The sequence below is a fragment of the Chelonoidis abingdonii genome, chromosome 15 (genome assembly GCF_003597395.2).
Source record: "Chelonoidis abingdonii isolate Lonesome George chromosome 15, CheloAbing_2.0, whole genome shotgun sequence".
NCBI classification, from domain to species: Eukaryota; Metazoa; Chordata; order Testudines; family Testudinidae; genus Chelonoidis; species Chelonoidis abingdonii.
In genome coordinates, this window is record NC_133783.1 from 37,795,195 (window position 1) to 37,822,231 (window position 27,037).

The following is a 27,037-nucleotide window of genomic DNA, read 5'->3' on the forward strand; positions in this document are numbered from 1 at the left end:
AAAAATCCAGTTTCCTGATTGGTCCTCTGGTCAGGTGTTTGGTTCCCTTTGTTAACCCTTTACAGGTAAAAGAAACATTAACCCTTAGCTATCTATTTATGACAACTGTGTGCCTCTCTAATTTTTCAGATCCCATCTCAAGATCAGTATCTTCTACCTATCCTATAATTTGAAATCTTATTTCTAATAAAACAAAATCCTACCCCCTAGCTGGCGACACCAGACCCAGATTTGACAATTCTGTTTCTAAAATAGTCTGACTTTCCTGAAGCATTATTACATCCTATTGCAATACCATGAAAAAAATCATAATGTACTGTCATCTGTGTTTCCCTGAAGATGGAGGGTCTCAGCCTGAGTCTTGTGACACAGCCCCCTTAATCTTAACAGCCTTGCTCAAGTTCCCCATGTGTGGTCCATGCTTGTGAAATCTGATCCTTGAACCCTTCTTTTCTACCAAAACTATTGTTCAACCTGTTTGACATAGTATAATCTGCATATTGTAATCTGTATGGTGTAATTGTTTTTGCAAATATAAAATATATATTGATCTGTGATACTTGTGTATGAACGACACTTAAGAAACAGGGCTTGATCTGTGCGCACAACTCCTGTTGTGTAATGGAGTCTTTACAGGATCATAATTACTATTGTCACATACATAGTTACCATTTAAAAAGCCAAAATTACCACAGTTACCACACAGTAGTATCTAAAGACACACTATCTCCTATTTTAAGTACAGAGAAATAACAAGTATGTCATAATACTATGTAGTAACTCTGGCAAAATATTGACTTTAATGGAACCCACTGCAGACAAAAAAAATTCTAACTCATGATTGGCTGAACACATTCATTTGATGTGTCAGAAACCTTCTCAGAAATTAATAATGATATATGAAGCAAACACATCCCAGTGGGGAACTTATGAGGTCAGTAAAACAACACGATTGATTTCTGATAAACCGATCAGATTAGCATCACATGTACACAAGCAGAAAGCATATGCAAATCTATGCTGCTTCATGGGCTCAAAATAATTTTTTTTCTAGATCTCTAACTGCATGTCACTTTAAAAATGGCTTGTTTAAAAGTAAAAGCATCACACACAAAATTCTTATACTTCATGACGGGTCTTCAGATATTCTGGAAGCAAAATATTAATAATGTATATCACCATCCATACTTTGACATCATGTTTCGGTGAACATCAAAATTTATATTCTAAGAAATAATTACCTCTTGCCTTTAAACCATCACAGCCATCTTAACAAAAATGATATCTGATTGTTATGTAACAATTTACACTTGCCTTTTAGTGTGAAAGAGGACAGTGATAAAAGTCAAGCTCATTTAGCTGGCACTAACAATAGCCAATAAATTTAATAGTGCAATCCTTCATCACTGGTTAGTAAAGCTGCTTAAAATAAAATAAACCCAAAAAGAGTTGGCAATTCCAATATAAATAAAATATTAAAAAAAATTTTAATTTAACTCCGTTAGAAAAACTTACTTTCATTACTATATTCCACAATGGATTTTTATAAATTGTTTCCTTAAAGTTCTTTTTCATCTGAAAGAAGGGGGTAAAATGAAAGGAAGTTAAAACTCAGGCTTTCATGCTTTAATCCTGCATTGACAAAGATGGACTGGATAACCATAGTTTTTTTCCAGCTCTAATTTCAGTGATTCGTCTCTGGAGACTTTGGTACTTATTTAGTTTATGTGAAAAGTGAAATGAGTTTGGGGTTCTAAATTAGTCCTTAGTGGACATTTATCTACATTACTAAGCAACCACAAAATTAACAGTCTGTGTTCAGGGCAAGGTCTGTACTGAGATAGCAAAGGTGTTGTAGTTACAGTGTGTCATTTATGAAAGAGCAATATTTGAAGATGTCTGCAGCTACCATGCAAGCTCTTTGCCCCATTTTATGAGCAATAAAATCCACTGTATTTGTCTATATAAATAAAATCCACATTTCCATCTCTCTCTCTTTTGTATTATATGCTTTGCATGTCAGACAAATTATCAGGAAAATAGTCCTTGTGTGATGTTTCATTACTTAGTGCTTTACTGCTGCAGTAAAACAAGACAACTGTTGAAATTATAGGAAAATAAATTTGTAATTTCTTCCTCATTTAGCCATTTTTGAAGTTGGTGTATAGGAAAGTCATTAATGTTATGTCCTCCTATCGATGTTCCAAGCCTTTCAAGGGATAAATAATGTTTTTTCTATACTCCTCCATGTGGCCAGTTAAATTAGACACATTATTTCTGTGCTGTTAGACAACACTGATCAATAGACACTTGGAAAGCCCTCGAAAACTAAGCGGAAACACTTCCTCAGTGTCAAAGGGTTCTCGTTTGGGTTTGTACATTGCAACCATTGTTATATTTAACAAAATAGCAACATATGTTACTTTGACATTTTAGTACTAGCATCAAATTGCATAAAGTTAACTTCTCTTTACAATATTGGATGAAACTTAATTTCTTGTTTTTAATTTTGATGTTACTCATATAAAGAACATAACATAAGAACGGCTGTACTGGGTCAGACCAAAGGTCCATCTAGCCCAGTATCTGTCTAGCGACAGTGGCCAATGCTAGGTGCCCCAGAGGGAGTGAACCTAACAGGCAATGATCAAGTGATCTCTCTCCTGCCATCTATCTCCACCCTCTGACAAACAGAGGCTAGGGACACCATTCTTTACCCATTGTGGCTAACAGCCATTAATGGACCTAACCTCCATGAATTTATCCAGTTCTCTTTTAAATGCTGTTATAGTCCTACCCTTCACAACCTCCTCAAGTAAGGAGTTCCACAAGTTGACCGTGCACTGTGTGAAGAACTACTTCCTTTTATTTGTTTTAAACCTGCTGCCTATTAATTTCATTTGGTGATCCCTAGTTCTTGTATTATGGGAATAAGTAAATAGCTTTTCCTTATCCACTTTCTCCACAAGACAGTACTCCCATTCAGTCAATGTTGGACAATTGTACTTTTTATTGGCTCTCACCATATGAAAGGGAAATACACCACAGCCTGGATTTACCCTATGGTTACTTTGGACAGGCAGACAGATGCAAAGCAGCCACAGTATAGCCATCAATTTGATTCACTGTGAATTGTGCATACATCCAATAGCCAACCTGGACCTCTATTTGAAAGTTTTTCTGGAAATCAAATTATTTTGCTGGCTTTTTACATTTGTAGCTGTAGTTTGAGTTAATGATTGAGTAGTAAAATATATCTCCACCCAAGGCTGGCCTTTTTTCAGGGAAAGGAGGTGGAGAAGGTCAGGAGTCTTGCTTGTTTCTTTTGTTTTAATTACAAAACAATTAGACACACTGTCAAGCCTATAAAGGATACATATTTCAAGAACAAAACCAGACAAGAGAAGCTATGCAGTAAAAACCACTGTCACATGACATTAGTAAAAAAAGGAGTGTACAGAATGAAGTATTGCGCTTTTCTACTATAAATACTTCATAACAGCATTATTCACAAACACTAATAAACTCATTAGTTCATATCAGTACATAGTGTTCATACTATTTCTCTAAGGAGGCACACTGCTCTTATTTAAGAATTAAATGCCTTCTTGCAAACACATGAGAAAGTTTTTGCAACAGCATTTAATTATTTCTTAAGTAATTATTTTCACATTTTCCCATCTAGCATTTTTCAAAACTGTTCCAAGTCAAACACTTCATCCATGAAAACAAATTCCTTATATGTAATACTTTTGAGAAGAATGGTTCTTAAGATCATTGCCAAGATATAAAGCTATATAAAAATGGCACTGCCATATTCCTGCTGCACATAACACAAATAACACGCTTTGGTTGCTGTATAAATTAATGACTAATAATCTCTTTCACAGATGGCCAAAAATCAAAATCTAGTAGACTATATACAGCAAACATGATAGCATTTCACATCTCAAACTGGCTTATCCTGTTATTTGTGTCTTAAAAGAAGATAATGTGGATTCTTTTCGATTTCAAAAGCCTTTGTAAAGCAAATTAAAGCAGTGGGGGTGAGGAGGTGGCAGAAAAGGTATGTGTGTAGTACTTTTAATTTATTTCAGTAAAGAATATTCTTCACTATCATTCTGCCTCCCATTAAACACAACAGTACTGAGATTCTGCATTGTGCACTTTTCCTCAGCTCTAAGACCTTTATTCTCATACCATATTTAAAAATTAGACTTCTACAAAATGTGCTTTAATAATCTCTCTTGGACCAAACCCTGCCCTCTCCTATGTAGTTGCTGAGAACTCCCTGGTTGTGGGCCCACGTGCCCTGAGGATGAATAAGGTGCGTGTGGGGGCGCTAGGGATGGGAAGATTGGAGGTTGTCAGCCTTTGTGCTACATGGAACTCAGATTCACAGTAGCTCTCAGCACTTAAGCATGCGCAAGGTAGAAGGGTGGTCATCTGGGAATGGGGCTTTGGGATCTGCTGTCTGATGGATCCCTCTCTTCTTCCTTCACACCTTACAGAGGATGTGCATAGGGCTGCCGGGACTACTGCAGCCTTAGTACTGCAGTAGTGGTTGGGTAATGACTTTATGACTTGCAGGGCAAGACCATGAAAAGAGATTCCTATCCCACCGCAGCCACTTGACTGACATGCTTAGAACCTAGTCTGGCAGGTAGATGCAGTGATCTTCCAGGGGGTACATCAGCTCATCTAGATGTTTGCGTAGTTTTATAACAGGCAACAAGAAAAGCACTAGCAAAGTCAGTACAAATTAAAATTTCATACAGACAATGATTTGTTTATACATGCCGCTATAAACTACACACTGAAATGTAAGTATAATATTTATTTATATTTCAACTGATTTATTTTATAATTATATGGCAAAAAATAGAAAGTAAGCAATTTTTCAGTCATAGTGTGCTGGGACACTTTTGTATTTTTAATTATTATTTTGTAAGCGAACAACTTTTAGGTGAGGTGAAACTTGGGGATACGCAAGACAAATCAGACTCCTGAAAGGGGTACAATAGTCTGGAAAGGTTGAGAGACACTGATCTAGTGAAAGTCTTGAAGTTGAGACAACTCTTAGACAACTTGAGACCAAGTTAGGGCCTAATAAAGAAGGTCACAATCTTCTTGCCACATGAGGATAAATAAAAACTCTTTTACCAACTACTGCTATCTGGATATCCAAAAGCATGTGAAGGTCCAAATCAAACCCTTCAGTTGTACATCTGAAGAAAAAAAAGACAGGCATGCCTTTATACAAGGGGCAGATATATTCACTATTTCCTCTAGGTGCTTCCCCACCCCACTAACATTATCTCAGCTGTTTCAGTTATCTAGATTGAGCCTCAGCCAACTTGCTTTCATTCAAGCCTATTGTTAGCCAGACCTTGAGAACACAGAGATGGCACCTTCTGGATCCAATTATATTGAGAAAATATTATCAGCATATTTATGGCAAAACCCAAACTCATAGACTCAGACTTTCAGGTCAGAAGAGACCATTATGATCACCTAGTCTGACCTCCTGCAAAAGGCAGGCCACAGAATCTCATCCACCCACTCCTGTAATAAACCCCTAACCTATGTCTGCGTTATTGAAGTCCTCAAATTGTGGTTTGAAGACCTCAAGCTGCAGAGAATTCTCCAGCAAGTGACCCGTGCCCCAAACTGTCTCACTATGTCCACTAGCAGCCTTCCAAACACATTGATGCTGCTCTCAGTATCACAGCCGAGATCAAATGCCACAACATGTGTACTTCTTACTTTAAACCGAGCCAGGTGATGAATGTAACGAATTTGAATTCTTACATAAATGTGCTTTTGCTACTTCCTTTGCGTTATATATGCCTAATCATGTATCAGTGGCTGTTTGCCCAGTTTAGACGAGTAGAGATCTTTTGCTTGGGCAATGGACTTCTTATTTTCCACACACAAACTTTTGAGTCTTCTCCAGTGATAGTATCAAACACTGCGGGTCTATGTGGTGCTCACAGAACAGGGGAGCATTGCCCACACTTCAGGAAAGTTATCTATACTAACTCTTCAGCATGAATAATCAACTCAGTTACTTTGTCTTTTAGCACTTTCAAAATGTCGTTTTCCTATAATCCATTACAGAAAGCTTGGCGTGAATGGCAGATTTTTTAAAATGTTGTGTTATATAAATGGTCCAATCACAGTTAGCCGAGTTCCCCCTTGCCCACTCCCTCTTACTGTTTGTTAAATGCACTTCCTGAATCTTGTCTTAAAATGAAAGGTAAACTTTTTGTGGTAGGAGCTCTCTCCGCCTCTGCATTTATACAACACTCAGCGCAATAGGGCCCCCAACGCTGAGGGCCTTTGCCATTTTTATTTTTCAAACAACAAATGGACTAATAAATGATAAGTATTACTAAATACTTCCATAATATTCTCTTATTAATTAGAGGATTCTCTAAGTAATTGCGGAACTCCCTGCTTTGGAAAATGATTTTCTCTGGAAGCAGAGTTTTTGCCAAGCTAAGTCTATCATTCCCTGCGTGAAAGCTGAAATTTCTGGTTCAATACAGATTTTCAATGTAACTATACGATTCTCAAGATAAACCAATAGTTTTCATATAAACTAATGGGATCCCGTGTTAAATACTCTTATCTGTGCAACTTCTGAAATCTAGAGCTCAGTACAAGGCCCTTTATGCAATTGATGGGTTCTAGTGCTAAATAGAGAAATCTATATTTAGCCCACTACTCTGTGACAGACTCTCCTCCTTCTCTAGCTCTCCTTATGAACATACTACTCCCCCAGTCTTCACAAAATAAAGTTTTATAACATTGCCACCATCTATGGTCTGAGCAGTTTCTCTGAAAAGATTTCATTTCAAAAGCAAATTTAACTAAAACCAGTTAGTGGTTAAAGCAGAGCTCAGTACAGGATCAGTGGCATGGTGATATGCAGTCCCTACCCTGAAGATACTCATCTACCTTTGTAAGGAGTTTTGAGATCTATGTTTGGTTTTTGTATTACACAAGTGCCAGTTATAATTATTAAACAAACATTAGAAAATTGTTAGCTCTTTATATGGGCAAGATAAAGGAAAATGTGAGGAGTCCCCTGTCTTTGGGAACATAAATCTACATGAAAGTTTTGAACTGAGTGGAATGTGAGACACATTAGATGTAACTGCGTTTTGTTTGCTTTGGTTTGTAATGGCTGACTTTCTTCTGCATTCTCACAGATATCAATGCTATAGATCAGATTCTATATACCAAAAATAAATGAAAGGATAAATACAAATAATGGAAAGATGAGCTGACATAACTGAATTAGCAATTCTGATTAAGCATTTATAAACTATTATGCAGATACAAATTCAGAGAATTTTAGAAATACATATCGTTTAGCTGAAAAGTGTATGGTTTACTATGAAAATATACTTTGTAATTATTATTTACTAATTAACCCACTCTCCCTCAGAACATATGCAGTATATTGTGCAAGTCTGTAGTATGGAATTCAGTGGAATACGAATGCACAGCATGCATACATAACACTGGAATGACTCTACAAATTAAAAAGCTATCATGCATGCATGACAGCCAGTTTTCTAAAGAGCAGCAAATACTTATAAATGAAAAAACACACAAACAAAAACCGATTTAAATCTATATTACGGACCACTGAGCTGTGAAATTTCTCTCTTTCCTGTTTGTAATGACACTTTTTAAGTTCTAGAACTGTCAGGAAATACTACAAACAAACAAACAAAATCACCATAACTAACACAGATAAATAGATTCAAGATTGTATTGAAGTGGCTCACTCAAGTGAAAGATGGGTAAGGGGAAGTATATTCATGATAGTACTCTTCAGGTACTAACTCAAATGCAGACAGGTTGGAAGTGATCCTCTGACAGCCGTTCGGTAACGTGTGAAATGAACTGCTGTCCTTACTTCAGCTTTTTGTGGACATGTCCATATCACAAAAAATACAACATTCAGCATTCTTTTCAGAGGTTTATTCCCAGTATGGAGGGACACTTTTACTCAGGTGATTTCTGTACTTCAATGGAGATGTTCAGAGCTGTTAATGTGGCACTTTTCAAGGGCATAATTTCGTTTACAAAATTAAAAAGTAGAAAAAACATTGAAACGTGGTAAGACAAGTTTCAGAACCACACAAAGTTTTACATCTAATCCAAAGTCCACCGAAACCAGGAGTTTATGATGGAAACGCAGCAGCAACTCAAGGCACCTGCACTCCAAGTGCCTGCCTGATGCGGTAAGCCGGAGGGGGCGCCTTGCCAGTCCCTGCGAGGGCGGCAATCAGGCAGCCTTCAGTGGCTTGCCTATGGGAGGTCCGATGGTCCCACGGATTCGGCGGCAATTCAGTGGCAGGTATGCTGAAACTGTGGGACCAGGGACCTCCTGCAGGCACACCACGGAAGGCAGCCTGCCTGCTGTGCTTCGAGCGGCAAAAAAGCTAGAGCCACCCCTGTGGAAACAGATACTGTATTGGGGAAAACAGGGGTGGGGAGAGATGAAGAGTCACAGTGAATGTGCAAAAACATTACAAAGTATCACGAAGTATTCCAATAACTGAGGTAAACATATCTAATCACTGAAAGGCAGTGCCACCATGAGGCCTTACTTGGCTTTGCATCATTTACACTTTCACATTTAAGAGGAATTTCAATCTGTATTTTCTGTTTTAGTTTCTCTCTTCTTTAAAACTTCTCTCTGCTTTAATTTCTCTTGTACACTCTTTCAGGATGGAATTCAACTGAAAAATTGTCCCCCCCCCCATTTTTGGGATATATATCTTTATCTACAACTATATATCTATATCTATCTATATATCTATAGAACAGATAGACATATATCCCAAAAACAAACTGCTTCTTTGTATTATTGTTGATTTGCCTTTGGGGTTTTTAAATGTGTTGACAGGAAAGACTGAAATGGGCATCTGTTTTAATATAGACTTCTAAAGATATTATGTGGAATTGGTAGAAGTTGTGACTAACCTAGTTCATGCAAGCCATTTGAAAATTACCGTAAACAGTATCAAGGAATTGTGAATGGCACATATATTAACTCTGGGCCCTTTCTCAAAGCCAATTTAAGTTACTAAGTAAATAACTGTCTGAATAATTTAAATCTCTACCAAATGACAGTCTACAACAACAAAAAACATTTCATCTGAGCCTGTTCACAGCTCCAAAGAGGATCACCAGAAGGGGAAAACCTGCATGGCGATTCTCTTTTAGCCTAACAACGTTATTCATTTTCCTACACACTTGAGCACCAACTAAAATCAAAACAACTGTTAACAATTAAAATAAATTACAAGCTTCATATACTCACAGATAAGCATGTTAGTAGTAAAAATAATATTTTAGATAATAGAATAATTCTTATGCCTTTTAAAGTTTTTCCACTTAGCAAAATATCAATCCTTGCTTTGTTTCCTGAAACATTTAAATAATTAGAAATTAACTGAGACTTTTGCAGACGTCACTATGATAAGAGAATATTTAGTCTATGATAAAAAAAATCTCCATAACTAACCCTAATTTTTGCTATTTGAGATTTATGAGTCATAAATATTTCTTGAGTCTTGAACTTAATTACCAATAGTGAGTGAAAATAATTGTGGTTTATCGTGACACTGTAATTTGCCTATAACTTGATGCATTGGGCATTGTTTCAAAATCCTTAACATCAATTTGTTGTACTCTTATTGATTTGAGTTGTCACAAGTTCTTGATGTTTTCATTGGTTCGTCTGTCAGCGAACCAACCTTTTCATAAAACCTATTACCTTATAAGAAATAATGTAGGAGATCATCTAATACACGTGGAAGAAATCAGCACATTTTACCTATGGAACCAAACAATACAAAACCATAAATTAACAGGGCACGTCTCATTCCTGTTCGGGTTCTTTCTTTTAACATTCTTGAATGCCAGAAACGGTGAACAGAGACAAAGGAAGTTGAAAGTATTTTTTAAATGTTTCCAATCATATGTTTAAGAATAAGCCCTATGTTAAATGACAAGTTTGGTTTAGCTGTACCATGACTATCCTCTAAAATGGCTTGTTTTGGTATTGCCTGAACTAGAGAAAGGTATTACCATTAATTAAGTGCAATCACCAAGCTGGCATCCATCTCCATGTCTAGTATGAAAGCACGTTCAAGTTTACCCAATGGTAAACCTTCTTACATGTTAAAGAAAGCCTTAGCATGAGTAAAATAGTATCACATGCATTCTTAGAGAAAACAGTGCAGTCTTGTCTTCACAAGATAAAATCATCTGAGATATTTCTACCTACCATTCATCTGTCACTTCAGAGTCTATTTTAATAGATGACTTAATGGTAATTAGTTTATATATTTCATTTAATTCAGTGTCAGCTAATGCAAGTAACACTTTCAAAACGTTTAAAATGGAAAAAATAATATTTGCTAGCATTTATAATGAGCTTTTAATCCTAAAATCACAAATTGCTTTGCAAATGTGGGTAAGCCTCATTATCTCTATTTTTTAACGAAGGGTAAATCAGAGGTGAAGACATGGTAAATAACTTGCTCAAAATGAAGTAGAAAACAATGCTGTTAAAGAATCATATTTGAGTTTCACATTTCTAAGTAAACAAACAACTAGAAAAAAGAAATACATAAAATGTTAAAATTGGAGAGTTTCAAAATGTCTTTGCAGCATGTTAAGACTACAAACATTTTGACACATTAATTCAAAGGTTTGCTGCAGCTGAACAAAACTATTATAAATTTATACTAATGCACTTTTGGAAAAAAATTAAAACAATGATAAAGTGAGTACAGTAACTCCTCACTTAATGTTGTAGTTATGTTCCTGAAAAATGTGACTAAGTGAAATGATGTTACGTTAATCCAATTTCCCCATTAGAATTAATGTAAATGAGAGGGTTAGGTTCCAGGGAATTTTTTTTCACCAGACAAAAGACTATATGTGTGTGTGTGTGTGTATGTATGTATATATATATATATACACATACACACACACACACACACACAGAGTATAAGTTTTAAACAAACAATTTAATACTGGTATACAGTGATGATGATTGTGAAGCTTGCTTAAGGTGGTGAAGTCAGAGGGTAGGCTATTTCCTAGCAAATGCCTTACTGCTGAATGATGAACTATCGATTGGCTGATCCCTCAAGGGTTAACTCTCACACTCTACAAGACAGCAGGAATGGAGGGAGGGGAGACAGCACTGCAGATAGAGACAGACACTGTGTGTATGAGACAGTGAGATGTGCATTTCATAGAATCACAGAAGGGCTGGAAGAGACTTCAGGAGATCATCTAGTCCAACCCCCTGCTCAAAGTAGGACCAATCCCCAGACAGATTTTTGCCCCAGATCCCTAACTGGCCCCCTCAAGGATTGAACTCACAAGCCTGAGTTTAGCAGGCCAATGCTCAAATTACTGAGCTATCCCTCCCTCCCCTTTAAGTAAGCTGACCCTACTTTTAAGTACACTGCCTTGTTAACTAGGGCCTTGGCTACACTTGCGCTTTACAGCGCTGCAACTTTCTCACTCAGGGGTGTGAAAAAACACCCCCCTGAGCGCTGCAAGATACAGCGCTGTAAAGCGCCAGTGTAAACAGTGCTGCAGCGCTGGGAGCGCGGCTCCCAGCGCTTCAAGCTAATCCCCATGAGGAGGTGGAGTATGTGCAGCGCTGGGAGAGCTCTCTCCCAGCGCTGGCACTGCAACCACACACACACTTCAAAGCGCTCCCACTGCAGCGCTTTGAAGTTTCGAGTGTAGCCAAGCCCTAGATCAGCTTGCTGAGACCACAGCTGTTGCCAGCAAGCTCCCTCCATCCTGAGCCCTGTCTTGTGTCCCTCCTGCTCTATGGAAGATGGGGTAAGCTTGGTGCAGAAGCAGGGGGAAGAGGGACACCCTGACATTAGCCTCTCTCTTCTTCCCCTCCCCCTTGCACAGCAAGCAGCAGTCTTGGGGAGCAGCTCCAAGGCAGAGGGCAGGAGCAGCACATGGCAGTGTGAGGAGGGACAGCTGAACTGCTGGCAATCGATAGCCTGCTGGGCAGTTGCTGCACAGGGAACTTAGGGGAGCAGGGAGCTGATAGAGGGGCTGCTGGTGCACCCTGGTTCCAAGCCCCTGCCAGCTAACTCCAATGGGTTGCTCTTTCTGTGAGCAGTGGATAAAGCAGGCAGCTGCCAAATGACATTAGAAGGAAGCATTGCACAACTTTAAACAAGCATGTTCCCTAACTGATCAGCAACATAACAAAACAACGTTAACCAGGACGACTAAGTGAGGAGTTACTGCATTACTTTTACATACAGTATTTTTTATTTCTGGAGACTAACAGAAAAAGAAAAATCTTCCATATGCATGGCACCTATGATGGATTCATAATGCAGATCTTAGCCAAGAGCCTGAAACTGGACGTGAAGTGGATGCTAGTGCAGTTTATTGAAAAATGCTTCACTTAACTAACACTTTGGGGTGCATGAAGTGAGTTCAACTACCTCTGCATAGCAGACAGCCACACCCATGAAAGGCAGTTGGCTTGCAGCTAGTCCTGGCAACTCACTCAGTTCTCACTGGTGACTCCAAATAGCTGTGTGTGCTCCACAGTATCATACCCCGGGACCCTACCTCAGCTGGCATGCTAAACCTAGTGAGGATAGCTATTGGCAGCAAACACTCACGAAAGGCATCGCCAAGAAGATGTGGTCAAACACTTGGCAAATATTAGACTATATAAATCGAATAAGGAATGGAAGTGACTTCATTTGGCCCCATCAGCGTCGTTGAGCTAACAGATGGGAATCAAAAAAGAAGATCTAGCATTTCTAAGGCTATGGCTACACTGGCGCTTTACAGCACAGCAACTTTCTCACTCAGGGGTGTGAAAAAATACCCCCCTGAGCTCAGCAAATTTACAGCGCTGCAAAGCACCAGTGTAAACAGGGCCCCAGCGCTGGGAGCACGGCTCCCAGCGCTGTAACCTAATCCTCTCGTTGAGGTGGAGTACGTGCAGCACTGGGAGAGCTCTTTCCCAGAGCCGGCGCAACCACACTTACACTTCAAAGTGCTGCCGTGGGAGCGCTCCCGTGGGAGTGCTTTGGAGTTTTGAGTGTAGCCACGGCCTAAGTAAGTTAGCAGCTGAGTTTGGCTCTGGCTGAAGCGTCCGACTGGCCTTCCAATCAGCCCATATAGAATGCATTCCAATAATATAATTTGGAGGTGAAAAAATGTAATTGGGAAGCTCACATCAGACAGAAAAAGTTGCACCTCTTAAGCAACCAGAAATAGTCAGTGAAATCTAAGCAGACATAGGTTGTAAACCTCAGCTGAGTGAGCAAATATTACCCACCAACCAAACACCACCACTACCAAACAATGTTGTCCTAATCCGTAGAATTTTAAGGATGACTGTACTCCATCTCTTTCCCATATGTCACCTTCCACATGGAAATGTCACACTTATTCCTTTACAGTAACCCCACAACCCTCTACAATCAAGAGTCTCTTTTGTCTCAAACGAGATTTCTTGTACCCTCCCAATCCACTGACTGGAGGAGGATTCCCTTTCTCACACCGAAAGGAGCCATGTCTTCTCCACCAGCACATCTTGCTGCACAGAGTTGCTCCGGTCTGTGCCAGAGCATCTCACTGTTCCTGGCAAGCCTGGAAGGCCCAACACCAGGCCCAATGAATCTTGCCTGGAAGAACAGCTGTAAGTGGTGCAGTGGTGGGCCTCGGCCCATGGTTGAAACAGGAAATGGATGTAAGTGGTTCAGAGTGACAAGGGCAGAAAGAAAAAATGAGGGTTCCCAGTAGTGGGAAGATAGGGCAATTTGGGGCTCACTTTAGACAAGAGTCCTAACCTGGTTCTGTCTCCTAGAACCAGATATTCCTCTTCCTGCAACAAAACCCTACAGGGATCTGGATCCCACGCTCAGAAACTGACCAGTTCGTAACACTGCCTTAGAATTATCCAGTTCCCTAAAGATTAATACAATTAAAATTTCTTACTCTTTGATACCATTATTTTGGCTGTAAACATTTTAAACAAGATCACATGCTCTCTATTGTTTATAGAGCTTTGATTTCTCCCATTACCACCTGCCTTTTTCAGACATGAAAAATATCACTAATGTAATTTTTAAAACATTATCTGGGTGCACTCTAGAGTGTAGTTTTAAAATCTCTGATCTTCCCCAGATTTTACCTGATTGAGCTACAGAAAATTTTCCCAACTATCACAGTAGAACAATGAAAAATGAATCCTTTCTGTGCCATCAGACATCACCTAGGGCACCATGTTCTGCCATCTTTGTCTACCTGACCCACTCTTTGCACTTCTCTATATTGTTAAGTCCCATAACTAGTATCTGATGGAGGAATTATTTTGATTAATCCCTTGTGTGTGTTCTTCCAGCTGCCCAATGGTGAGTAGACTTCATTCTTAACATGTCCCAGATATTTCCATCTTCTTTTCTGGAAAACTTTGGAGATAAAAAATTGTTGAACTCTCTGACAAATCTTGACATTTGTTATAAATGAATTAATTCCACATAATTCTGAGTATTTTCTTGAGGCATTTTCTTTCAAAGGCATTTAAACATCTATCCATACCATTGGTGGATTTCTACCTTTCACATCCATACATTAAAGTGCAAACACCACTTAAATCTTGTCTGAAATTATAGGTGAGCCTCAGAAGACTTGGAAACCCAAGTCAGATACTAAATAGTCTTATCTAAAACCAGTCTCTTGAGACTACAAACTCTCTCTTGCCCCTTATAAAGTTCTTTGTGCTCCACCCCACTCTGTGATACAACCTTCTCAAGTCTCTCCCCCCACCCCTCCAATTCCATACGTCTTTGGTGACCCATTCAATTTTTGTTGGACTCAATGCTGCCACTTTCTAAAATGTCTGCCTTTTAGGGCAACCCTAGTACTTGTACCCCAAACTGCCTGCTTAAGTGTCAGTGCAAGAAAGACTGAAATAATCCTGGGATTTCATAACTGCTGATGCTCTCTGGGTACAAGGACCAGAAAATCCGAAGAACGGGGCACAGCTAAGAGGATACTGGGTCCTGCTATTTAGCTGCTGACTCCTGAGTCACAGGACTTGTCTATGGAGTGCCTTAGTCCACACCAGCCGAGATGTAAATTCTAACGTGCACCTGCAATGCTGCGCACAAACTGGCCCACGTGGACCTGGTGGCACATGCCATAAGCTCTCTAGTGGGTGTTAGTATTGTCCTGTTTGAAATGGGACTATATTACAGTGCGTTAGAAAACTTATACTGAGTGCCAGCAGGGCCCACATCGGCCAGTTAGTGTTCAACATACTGACGCATATTTGAATTTACACCCCAACTCGTGTGAGCTATGGCACCATATAGACAAGCCCAGAGACAGTGAGAGGGAACTGTGAGACCCCTCATTTTGCCCCCATAACAGATCCTTCTATCACAAGAAAGGGAAATGGGAATCGGGGTCTACTCGTGCCAGTCGAGACCTGAAATAAAGTGATTTGTATTCAAGTCTCAGGGAAGTATTTTTATTTACAGTAACCAGACTATTCAACATAGACTACAGTTAAATGTACAGCATAGTTACAGAAACAATTCAAGCAGCTCCTTATGAAACAAAAGGGTCAGATTATGTACATTACAAACTTTAGATTGGATGATCAGATTTCCAACAAAATGTCTTCTGGGCCTCTTCCTGTAACCAAGGGAATTTTGTATTCATGTCACTCATATCTGTGAGTAGAATTCACTCTCTTTTTCTGTTTAAATATATGTTTTTGAAAAATACTTACAGCAGCAACATTGTATTTATTACACGCTTACTGAACGAACAAGTTAAATCACACAGATTTTCCCAGTATCGAGACCTATTTACAATACAAGCTAATACTTTAGCTCCACCTCCTGGTGAAAATCTGCATTTTTTGTAAAAAATAAAGATTACTGATGAAACTGCTTAATAGAAAAAATGGTCTCTTAGAACTAATCAGGCATTTGAATTCCCTCTGCATTAAATTCAATTATGTCTCTCTTCCTAAATCATCTTTTTTATTTAACAAAACTCCAAACTGCCACAGCTAATCAGCTCAGAAGAATCAGTGGGCTCCATTCATTTCTGGGAATAGGCTGATATTTTCTGAGACCCATTAATAACTCTGACAGGATTTATGTACAAGATAAATTCAATTCAATTTCCTTTTTCAATTAATGGCCAATTATTTGAAACAGACTCAACTGAAAATATTACTCAAATATCATTAATCTAACAAAAATTAACTTTACAATTCTCTTAGTAATGAGAACATAATTTTAAGATAAAATAACGCACTTTATTAAATAAATGTTACCCTTCTTTATTTTTAGGACACTTACTTGCCATTGTAATCCTCTTGTTAAACGTTAACATTAGCTCAGTGTACTTATGCGGATCACCGTTAGGGTAGAACAGCCCTCTCATGCTCTCATTTTCCCCCTCCAAGGATACCTAGTGCTTTATAGCCCATTTCAAGTTTTAAATTTTACATCTAAAATAATTGATGGGCATGAAGGGCAGGTGAGAAATAGTTGACAATATATTTTCAATACTGTTTTTTGTTTGCATTGGGGCACTGAAATGCACTATCTACCTACTAGTCACACAGGAAATCTGTGGTAGAACTTGAACCTGCTCTCCCAAATTACAGACTAGCAGGTTAACCACTGACAATCCTTCCTTCTTTAGTGTTGTCCAGTGACCTGGGAGTCTGGAGACCTTGACTTGCCTTCTGATTCTGCCACTGATTTGCTAATGGCCTCGGGCCAAGTCACAAACTTTAGGCTCAGTTTTCTCATCTGTAAAGTGGAAATACAGTGAAAATTGTTTAAGAACCCAACCCTATTAGGCAACCTTCCATTTTAAAAGACTGCATTCTTGGATACTTTGGGGCATCTTTCACTGTTATGAGAAAGTCATCCCCATCAACCTGAAAGGGGCTATATATAAAGTATTATTCTTTTCAATATATTCACCTTGAAAAAGCTAATCTGCTCTTCTTATGCTTTAAAAAAAATCAGTTTTGCTTCAATTACAGTTTCCAAAGAGTATTAAGATAAGAACATTAGAATGGCCATATTGGATCAGACAGATGGCCCATCTAGCCTAACATCCTGTCTTCCGACAGTGGCCGGTGCGAGATGCTTCAGAGGCAATGAACAGAACATGATAATTTATCAAGTGATTCATCCCCTTTTGTCCAGCCCCAGCTTCTGGCAGTCAGAAGTTTAGAGACACCCAGAGCATAGGGTTGCATCCTCGAACATCTTGGCTAATAGTCATTGATGGACCTATCCTCCATGAATTTATCTAGTTCTTTTTTGAACCAAGTTATACTTTTGGACTTCATAACATCCCCTGGCCAACGAGTTCCACAGGTTGACTGTGCATTGTGTGAAGAAATACTTCCTTATGTTTGTTTTAAACCTGCTGCCTATTAATTTTATTGGGTGACCCCTGGTTCTTGTGTTATGTGAAGGGGACATCCTTTCTTATTCACTTTCTCCACACCATTCATGATTTTACAGACCACTATCATATCCCCCCTTAGTCATCTCCTTTCTAAGCTCCACAGTCCTATTATTTTAATCTCCCCTCATATGGAAACTGTTCTATACGCCTAATCATTTTTGTTGCCCTTCCCTGTATTTTTTCCAATTCTAATATATTATTATTCCTGGGGGAATTCTGTGCCACTGCGGAATGCAGAATTTAACGTTGTGCATGCAGAATTTCCTCTCCCCCACAGAAATGGGCTGCAGTGCTGCTAGCTGCCACTATGAGCCACTGAACCCGGCATAGCCCAGCTCGCACACAGAAGACACTGCTTGGGGCAGGGGAGGGAGAAGGAGCAAGAGGGTTCCTGGCAACTGCAGTTTCCAGCATCCTCTGAGGGAAGGAGAGGGCAGTGGGCAGGAAACTCTATGCAAGCCTGGGACCAAGCATCAGGCTGTTTCTCCCTCTGGATCCCTTGGCTCTGGGAGGTGAACTGCCATTGCACACTGAGCAGATGTTTTCAGAGAACCATCCACAATGACTCCACGATCTCTTTCTCGAGTGGTAACAGCTAATTTAGACTCCATCATTTTGTATGTATAGTTGGGATTATGTTCTCCAACGTGCACTGTCGCACATTTAGTTTTGTAAGATCCCTTTGTAACTCTTCACAGTCAGCTTTGGACTTAACTATCTTGAATAATTTTGTATCACCTGGAAGCTTTGCTACCTCATTGTTAAACCCATTTTCCAGATCATTTATCAATATGTTAAACAGCACTGGTACCAGTACAGATCACTGGAGGACGCCACCGTCGTTTACTTCTCTCCACTGTGAAAACTGTGGTGGGGGTGGGAGTTGTTTGTTTTTAAAGGTAAAACCAGCACTTTAACGGACCAATTAAAACTCAATCAGCTCTTAACAGGGATAAGATGAATCTTCAATACACAAATACATACACCAACAGTGTTTGATTTATTGCACAGTTAACCAATAATAAACAGTTAAGTGCTCAAGAATCCTGTATTATCTATTAAAATTATGCCTTCTAAAAAATAAGTCTGTACTCAACAGTAAATCTCCATCCCAATGTGAAGCCTCTTCCAGAATACAGCTACAACCCTCAGACATATACAACCCCTCAAAATATACTCTCACAAATTTAAGGCCCTGTGAGGTCCTTTGTGTTCTGCTCTTAATGGGGGAGACTGTCAGGACTTTGTAGGGGTTAGTCCACTTTTGGAGGCGGGGGGAAAGAGAAGGGGGGGAAAAAAAACAAACACCACCTTCCCAAATCCCTCCCACAATATTAAAAATACTTATGTTCAAATGGTTTCTGTATTTAGGGTTTCTGGGGAGTTTTCTCTGTCTGTTGGTTTTCAGTAAAAAATATTTTCTAACATACGTATTAAGAAATAAAAAAGCCTCAAATCAGAGGAAATTTAATATAGTTCAATGAGGTAAACTAGCCTTCAGTGCAGCCACCCAGGAGGCTTACATTCTGAATTTGTGGCTGCAGACTCTTTGCCCACATTCCTCTGATCTTTGACAAGGAGTGTGTTGCTAGACTGATGGTTTGTACTGAACTTTCCTGTACATACTAGGAATATGGTTCAGCATTTTGTGGCTACCATGGTACACATTTTCAAATTCTATGTGGGAGCAGGAAAGTGATGGGAGAGGCATGAGTGTGCCCTACAACTATCATTTCCTAATTTACTTATGCATAGGAGCCTTGCTTATGCCCAGCAAAGACAGCAAAGGTCACAGCAATTAAGGAGTTGCCTGGTTAAAACTGAAAAGAAATCCCAGGGTCTTGTTTCATCAACTACCAATTCGCTTGCATGCGAAGAACATATGCAAACACCCACACGTGCTATACTTTAATGGACCAGTAATTAGCCTGTATACACTAAACATGTCAAGTGTCTCCATTATTGTGTAGTATTGCACAGTCTCAAGGACATTATGGGCCAAATTCCACCCTAATGTAGTACATACAGCTGTCACTGAAGTCACTCAGGTTGCCATGATCTGAGACATTTCAAGTCAGAACTGATTGAATAGTGATCGCTACTAGTTAGTATTTAGTCAACCAACATAAAAATGGAATCATCCCATTATTACTAATAAGATAATTGTTGAGGGAAAACATGGTTCCTCAGTGTTGCTTCTCTCTCATCTAATACCAATAAAGAGATCCCTTTAAAAGCTTCACTTTTTTTTTCCAATTTGCATAACATCTGTGTAGAGTGAAGACTGATAATTTATTGACCTAACAGAAAAACAAAAAACAAACAAACAAACAACAAAAAAAACACACGGATTGCAGTTAAAGTTATAGCAGAGAATTTAAACATTAAGAACTTGAGAAATTCAATAAAAAATTCAAGATTCACCTTATTTATTTATAGGTATTTTTATGGCTTTGCCTCTGACCTTTTCTCAGCCTCTATTCATCACCCTCCCTGTAAAGACCTTATACAAACTCTCCTAGCAGAGACAGGGACTGATGTCTAGATTGTATTGTGTAGTATTTGCCAAAGGATATGTAAAACTGTCTACAGTTGTATGATTGTGTAATGAAAGATTTACTAAGAGGAGAATTTTTTAAAAAATTACTGGCATTTTGAACTACCAGTAAAATCCTGAGTTAGGATTGCAGGCTAAGGTGAGAGTCAGTTTTTGTCCAAACCAGTTTGCCCATCCTTGTTTCCAGTCACAACTGAACTAATACTGATGCAGACTGTTCAGTTAGTGAAACTTCTGCAAAACAACCTTTACTTTTTCAATGGCTGTCACCCACAAACTTCATTCATAACAGCTGGGAGCTCTTAACTCTAACACTGTCATATTCCCAATGCTGACAAGCATGAGCCCTAGTATAGTAGCTGCTGTCCTACCTTGTGCCAAGAAATTAATCTTCAGGTCATTTTTTAAATTTTATATAACTGTTCATTTTGAAATCTGATAGGGCTGATTTTTTTTTTTAGTAGTGTTGTGTGAGGAAATTTTAGCTACAGGCTCTATCCTAGCAGGGTTTGAAAAGCTGCACAGCAATTCCCTGCATCTAGACAAGTGACCACTGCCAAATGCTCTCTCTCACCTTTGACCTTTTTCATATTCCTAGGGATGCGTGCTGCAAAAGCCAATAGGAGCTAAGAGTCCAGTTGTCAGCTGCAAAAGCAGTAGAGGTATTCATCAAATTCCTTCAGGCTAAACAGTGGCCCTGCAGCTGTAGAGAATTATTTTTAAATGTATTAAGTTTTTATCTGAATTCACAAGCTAGGTACTGACAGCTACTGCAGGGAAGTGTCTTTAAACCAAAAACCTCACCATACCTGGTACACAATTGCAGATGGCACAATCACTAGTCTTAGACTGTTTGGGTTTGAGATGGGCTATTTTGATCATTTACCATACAGTAGAATTATTGTAGAATTCTATCTATCAGGAACCCCACAAAAGCTCCCTGCATATCATTGTCAGTGCACTATACTTTCCAAACAGTATTGAAGAAATATATCCATATCCTCTAGGTAAAGCCACATTCCTTATACTAGCAAAGAGCGAGGTGTATTTTGTGGATTCATGTTACCCAAAGGTGTTTTGTCAATGCCTTAAGTCAGCGCTCCTAAGCAGCCACATTGTGCAATTGTGGGCAGCAAAATCAGAATTAGCTCTGCAAAAACCAAGCCAAGGAAAGTCCCATAGAGGCTACACTGTCAAAACTGAAGGAAAGGGGATATTAGAATAACAGAGGTATAAGTTAGCAACATTGTGAATACTTGGGCTTTTGTAGTTCTAAAGAAAATAGAATTGTCACAACAACATATATGATGAACTTTTACTTTTTTAAAAAAGTTCTCTCTCTCTCTCTCACTATATAGAGATATATAATATAAGTATATTTATACACACACGCACAATTATTAGGGATTACGTTTGTTGCCAACTCCATGCCTTAGAAGGAATGGAAAAAAACCACCCAAGTTAAAGACCTTTGCAATCAGAAACAAAACTAATGAGGAACTGGGGAGATGGATAACATCCTGAAAGTACCAAGCCACACTGAAGATAAGAATAAAACTTTACCCTAAATGGTCACGACTTAGTAGTTAAAATTCCCTTTGAAAATCTATCTAGTGCAGACAGTGCGTGAATTCAAAGACTAAAAGCTCAGGACTCAAGACTCTTATTAGTTAAAATCATGATTATTAAAAATGTATCTTAAATTTGTGATAGTAGTCTTTGAAATTATGTACAAGATTCCTTGATACAAAGTGCCAGTAAGTGCCTATAACAAGTGACAAGATAAAAAAAGCCTACGATGAAGGTGAATCACTCTCTCTCTCTCTCTCTCTCTCTCACACACACACACACACACACACACACACACTTTTCTGGGTTTTTAGGTTGTTGTGTAGTGGGGACAGGGAATAGTAAGGGGACTTTTGTTTTTTGTTACTTGGTTCAGTCTCAAGACTACATACAATGAAAAGTAATCACACAAATTCTTCCCTAATCCTTTGCCTAAAACTAACACCACAAGCACAGGTCATATCCATATAAAATCCACATCATATTTACATTGGGTTGCACTTCAGAATTTTTCCACTATGAATTTTAGATGGATTTCTCCTATCCACCAAGTCACTTTCTGCCATTTACACTTAAGTGATGCAAACTGAACTTAAAGTTGCTGGATATTTGCACTGGGAAATTCCTGTGTAAGTAAAGCTGGCAGAGATATGACTCCACCCCCTATGCTGCCTCTTGAGTCATATCTTAGCTCCTGGCACAAAGGGGATTGAGAAGGCATGAAGAGAGCAGGGAGAGGGAAAAAGGCGGAAAGGGAGCATGGCAAAGCAACACTCCACTATGACCAGTTCCACATGCGAATTAAGTTCCTAAGAGCCCTTAAGCCACCACTATAAATTAAAGTTTATTCAAGAAATCAGATTTTAAGGCCAGAAAGGACCATAATGATCATCTAGTCTCACATCCTGCGTTACACAGGCCACAGAATTTCATTCAGCTACTCCATCATTAAGCCCAATAACTTGTGTTTGAATAAACAATATCATCCAGAAAAGCATCCACTTGATCAAGACTTCAGGAGATGGAAAATTCACAACTGCCCCTTGGTACACCTCTACCTCGATATAACGCTGTCCTTGGGAGCCAAAAAATCTTAGCACGTTATAGGTGAAACCATGTTATATTGAACTTGTGTGCAGCCCTGCTCCCCCGGAGCATTGCTTTACTGTGTTATATCCAAATTCGTGTTATATCGGGTGGTGTTATATCAAGGTAGTGGTGTAGTTATTTTGATAGTTAATAACCCTCACTGAAGGAAATAATCAAGTAATCTCTTGATCTTTTTGATAAACTAAACAGACTGAGCTCCTAACATCTCTCACTGTGACACATTGTTTCCAGCGCTCAACTCATTTTTGTGGCTCTTCTCTGCACTGTCTCAGATTTTTTTCAACATCCTTTTAAAAATGTGGACACCACAACTGCTGTAGCCCTACTACTTTCCCATTTATTTATATCCAAGGATCACAGGAGCCCTATTTGCCATGGCATTGCTCATGTTCATGTTCTAAGTCCTTCAGAGTCACCGCTTTCAAGAACACATTCTCCCTCCCCCCATTATATAGGTATGGCCTGCACTCTTTGTTCCCAGATGTATAATTGCACAATTTGTTTGAATGAGATCAGCTTACCAGGAGATCCATATTGCTCTGTATGACTGCCCTGTCCTTATATTTTGTCATTCCACCAGTTTTTGTGTGATCCACAAATATTTATCAGCAGCGATTTTATAGTTACTTCCTAATCACTGATAAAAGTACTAAATAGTGCCAGGCCAGAAGAGACCTTTAAAAAAACACTCTTCTAGAAATTCCCACTTGATAACTACTTTTTCAGATCTGTCATTTAGCCAGATCTGAATACATTTAACCTGTGCTTTATTGATATTGTATAGTGCTAACTTGTTGACAGCCATTTGGATTATGCTAGGACACTAGAATTATCCTCACAGAAGAATGGGAGAAGACATGAAGATGCCTCATAGTTTACTGCTATGGTCAAATGGGCCAGCCACGTTTGGCAGCAGAAGAGTCAAGTGGGGAAGCCAGGGTAACCAGAGCAGATGAACCAATGATGCTAAAACAACTCTACAATGCTGCAGGTCACATCACAAGTCCTCTGTCTGACTGACAATATGAAGATTTGGAGAAGAACAAGCTATATAGCTGGACAGTTGTGTGTGTCAGCACTTAAGTCACTTGACTACATAAGCTCATTGAATATACTATCAGACTGCTTTGAGGAGTACAAAGGAGAGTGGGCTGACAGAGAAGCATAAAGCACCAGCAGCATCAGCAAAGGAAAGCAAAACCTGTCAGTACAAAATCTGCTTTAAGAACACATTTTGGATTAATGCTAGTGGCCCTGAGAAGAAAGAGGAGGATTGCCTTGACTGGACCCTGGAGAAACAATGTAGAAAAAAAAAATGTCAATATAGGATGGGCAACGATGGATGAAAACAGGCTACTTGTGTGAAGGGAGGGATCCAGTCAGGCAGGGAAGAAGGTACGGTGGGGCCGAATAGTCTACTGGGAGTACTGCTGTACTGGGAGGGCATGCAATAAAATGGTAGCTGTGGTTTGTTTATTGTATAAATTCAGGCTGTCACTAAATGGTCTCTTCCGCTATAGATAAAAAGGTGAATTTTCCTATGCCCATGTTTCATTTTCATATTTACATAAATGTTACCCACATATCAGTGTAAGTTTGTTTGTACACTGATTCTTCCCTTCACAGTCACATGAATCAAACTCAAGATCCATAACAAGTTTCCAATGTTTGCCAATCTCTTTTCAGTTAATCAAGCTGCAAGTCTGGCACCATCCCAAAATGTAGCCTGGTGACATTTCCTTGAATGGAGGTATAATGATCTACCAATAACCAGCACAAAAAAATGCAGAAACTCGCTTTTCATGAACTCTGACATTCTACTAACATTTTAACAGATACAGTTCTTCTAAACAATCAATTTGAACATCTCCTACCACCATACAGTACATTTAGAAAAGAAGTAATCCCCATCATCACAGAGGATGCTAAAGCCAATCCTTATATCAGTCAGGATAAAACAGTTTCAAGATCAAACATAAGTGAATTGAGTATTAAACTAATCTCATGGAAGACGGAAATTTACCGTAAAATGTTCCTGTGACTTGTAGTTCTCATCCAGGTAAACCCGGGCTCTGTTATAGTCTTTCATTGCATCACTTGATAACAATTCTCTGGAAGACATAAATGAAAGACTGTCAGTATGAAGGGATATGCAAATCTGTTGTATCTCTTCACTCTCATCCACTATATTTGAACATGTCCCTAACACCCATCAAAGAAAGCGTGGACCTAGTTCATATTATTTCTCATTTTTAAAAGACATTTTAAGTGAAAGTAAGTGTAGATGATATATGTCACACTGACAGCCCTGGAGACTGAAGTTCTCTGTCTACCCACAAAACAGTTACAGTGCAAACAGCTACCGTTCAATCTTCCTCAGACTGCTTTGCCAATACTCCTTAACTCTAACACGAAGGGAGCACCAATAAGAGAGGGTGTTTCAGCCTGCACATCCATTCAGTCTTTGGATTTTCTGCTGAGACTGTCAACAAGGGAGCTAGTTTCTGACAACTGACGGTTTTGTAATATGGCCACCTGACTACTAAGGACTGGACTGAGATCAACCAATATATTCCACATAGGCTATTGAAGAACTATGGTATTGCAAAGTGTCATCTATATTATTTGAAGGTCTTGAGAAAAACCACAAAACTTTCAAGATATCAAAGTTTCTTAAAAATTGGGTGAACCAGCCCAGCAGGCTTTAAAGTCTGAGCTCCAGATTCCCAGTCTCTGGAAGACAGTCTGTAAATCTTGCTGGCCAGCTCACCTGATTGTAGAATGACTGGCTTCAAAGGCTGGCTGCTCTAACATCACTGGCAGGCTGCTCTGTAGGCTTGGGAAACCCAAAGAGAAGTGAAGATGTGCCAAACAGTTTTGATATTGGCTGACTTGGCAGACAGATAGCTACACTATTGGGCGGATTTTCAACAGAGTTCAATTCCCACTCAACAATCCCTTCTGTCCCTGCCTGGCCAAACTCCTTTGTGTCTAAGGTACAAAGGAAATAGGTTTTATCCCCCCTGCCCACACACACACACACACACACACACCTTCTCAGTTCTTTGCTCTCTGTCTAAAAATGTCACACAGAGTTGAACAAAACCTGGCAGCCCTGAAAGTGGTGCTGTTAAGGTGCTCCAGCATGAGGTTTTTAAGGCAGGAGTGCTTGAGAATAACAAAAAAAATGAAAGTTTTAAGAAGCTGCCTCTTTTTAGTAGTTGGAGGAACTTGGATCCAGTAAATGAGTCTTTGCAATTGCTGTCCCATGAGAGCACCCCAGCTGAAGAAGCTACTCTCCCTATTTATTAGGAAGGCTATGAGTCTGTCATGGAGGTCAGAATTCTGTGATTTTTCACGACCTCTGTGACTTCAGGGCTTGGACTGTTAGCCGCATGCCCAGGGTGGCAGGGCTCGGGCTGTCAGCCCCCAGCAATGGGGACCAGGCTTCTGTGAATTCTTGTTTATTGCCTGTGACCTGTCCATGACTTTTACTAAAAATAACTGTGACAAAATCGTAACCTTATTTATTAGCAGTGGCATGCATAACTTTGCCCATCTACCTGCTTTCCAGGAGATGACTTTTGGAAGCTATGTCAGGGAACGTTCTTTTGACTGACTAAATGACAGCCAGCCTAGGACAAATTTCAAAGGGCCTGAGCCCAGAAGCATTGTGTCAGCAAGCAAGAGCCATGTGATTCAACAATCAACCTTACCCCCCCGCTCCTGCTTACCCCAGACAGTAGTCAGAAGGAGGGAATCACACATACAAACAGTGATGGAGTGGATAGCCCCTTGCCCTTCTTGACAATCAGGACGACACATGCTACTGAAGCATGACTGAGATTAAGATAGGGCCAGAAGATCTCTCCCTCCGTCTTGTTTTTTTTTTAAATCTTGTCCCACAGCCTAGAATGGGATCTCTATTCTTCAACCCATAATGATGCATGGGATCTACTTTGGCCTAAGATTAAAGTATTTTTTGCAGGGGATGGAGTGAAGAAAATGCTCAGCCCTGGAAATACTTAGTAACAGTTTTGCATTTTGATGATTTACAATACAAAGGTTGCTCATTCCGAATTATAACAAGGAGTTTGGCGGCACCTTAAAGACTTTAAGACACAAAGGAGTCTTTAAGGTGCTACCAGACTCCTTGTTGGTTTTGTGGATACAGACTCACATGGCTACCCCTTGATACTTGACATATTCCAAATTATTTTTTTTATTTCAAATCCACTGAAACATCAA

General features: G+C 39.3%; 1 protein-coding gene across 4 annotated transcripts in view; it reads right to left on the reverse strand.

Annotated features, from left to right (window-relative positions):
• Positions 1-27,037, reverse strand: part of INPP5A (inositol polyphosphate-5-phosphatase A) — a 427,143-nt gene that overhangs the window by 255,548 nt on the left and 144,558 nt on the right. For all 4 annotated transcript variants that reach the window (XM_075072715.1, XM_032799699.2, XM_032799700.2 and 1 more), the window contains exon 4: positions 24,813-24,900. In XM_075072715.1, coding sequence (XP_074928816.1) covers positions 24,813-24,900 — 88 coding nt within the window. The remainder of the gene's footprint in view (positions 1-24,812; positions 24,901-27,037) is intronic.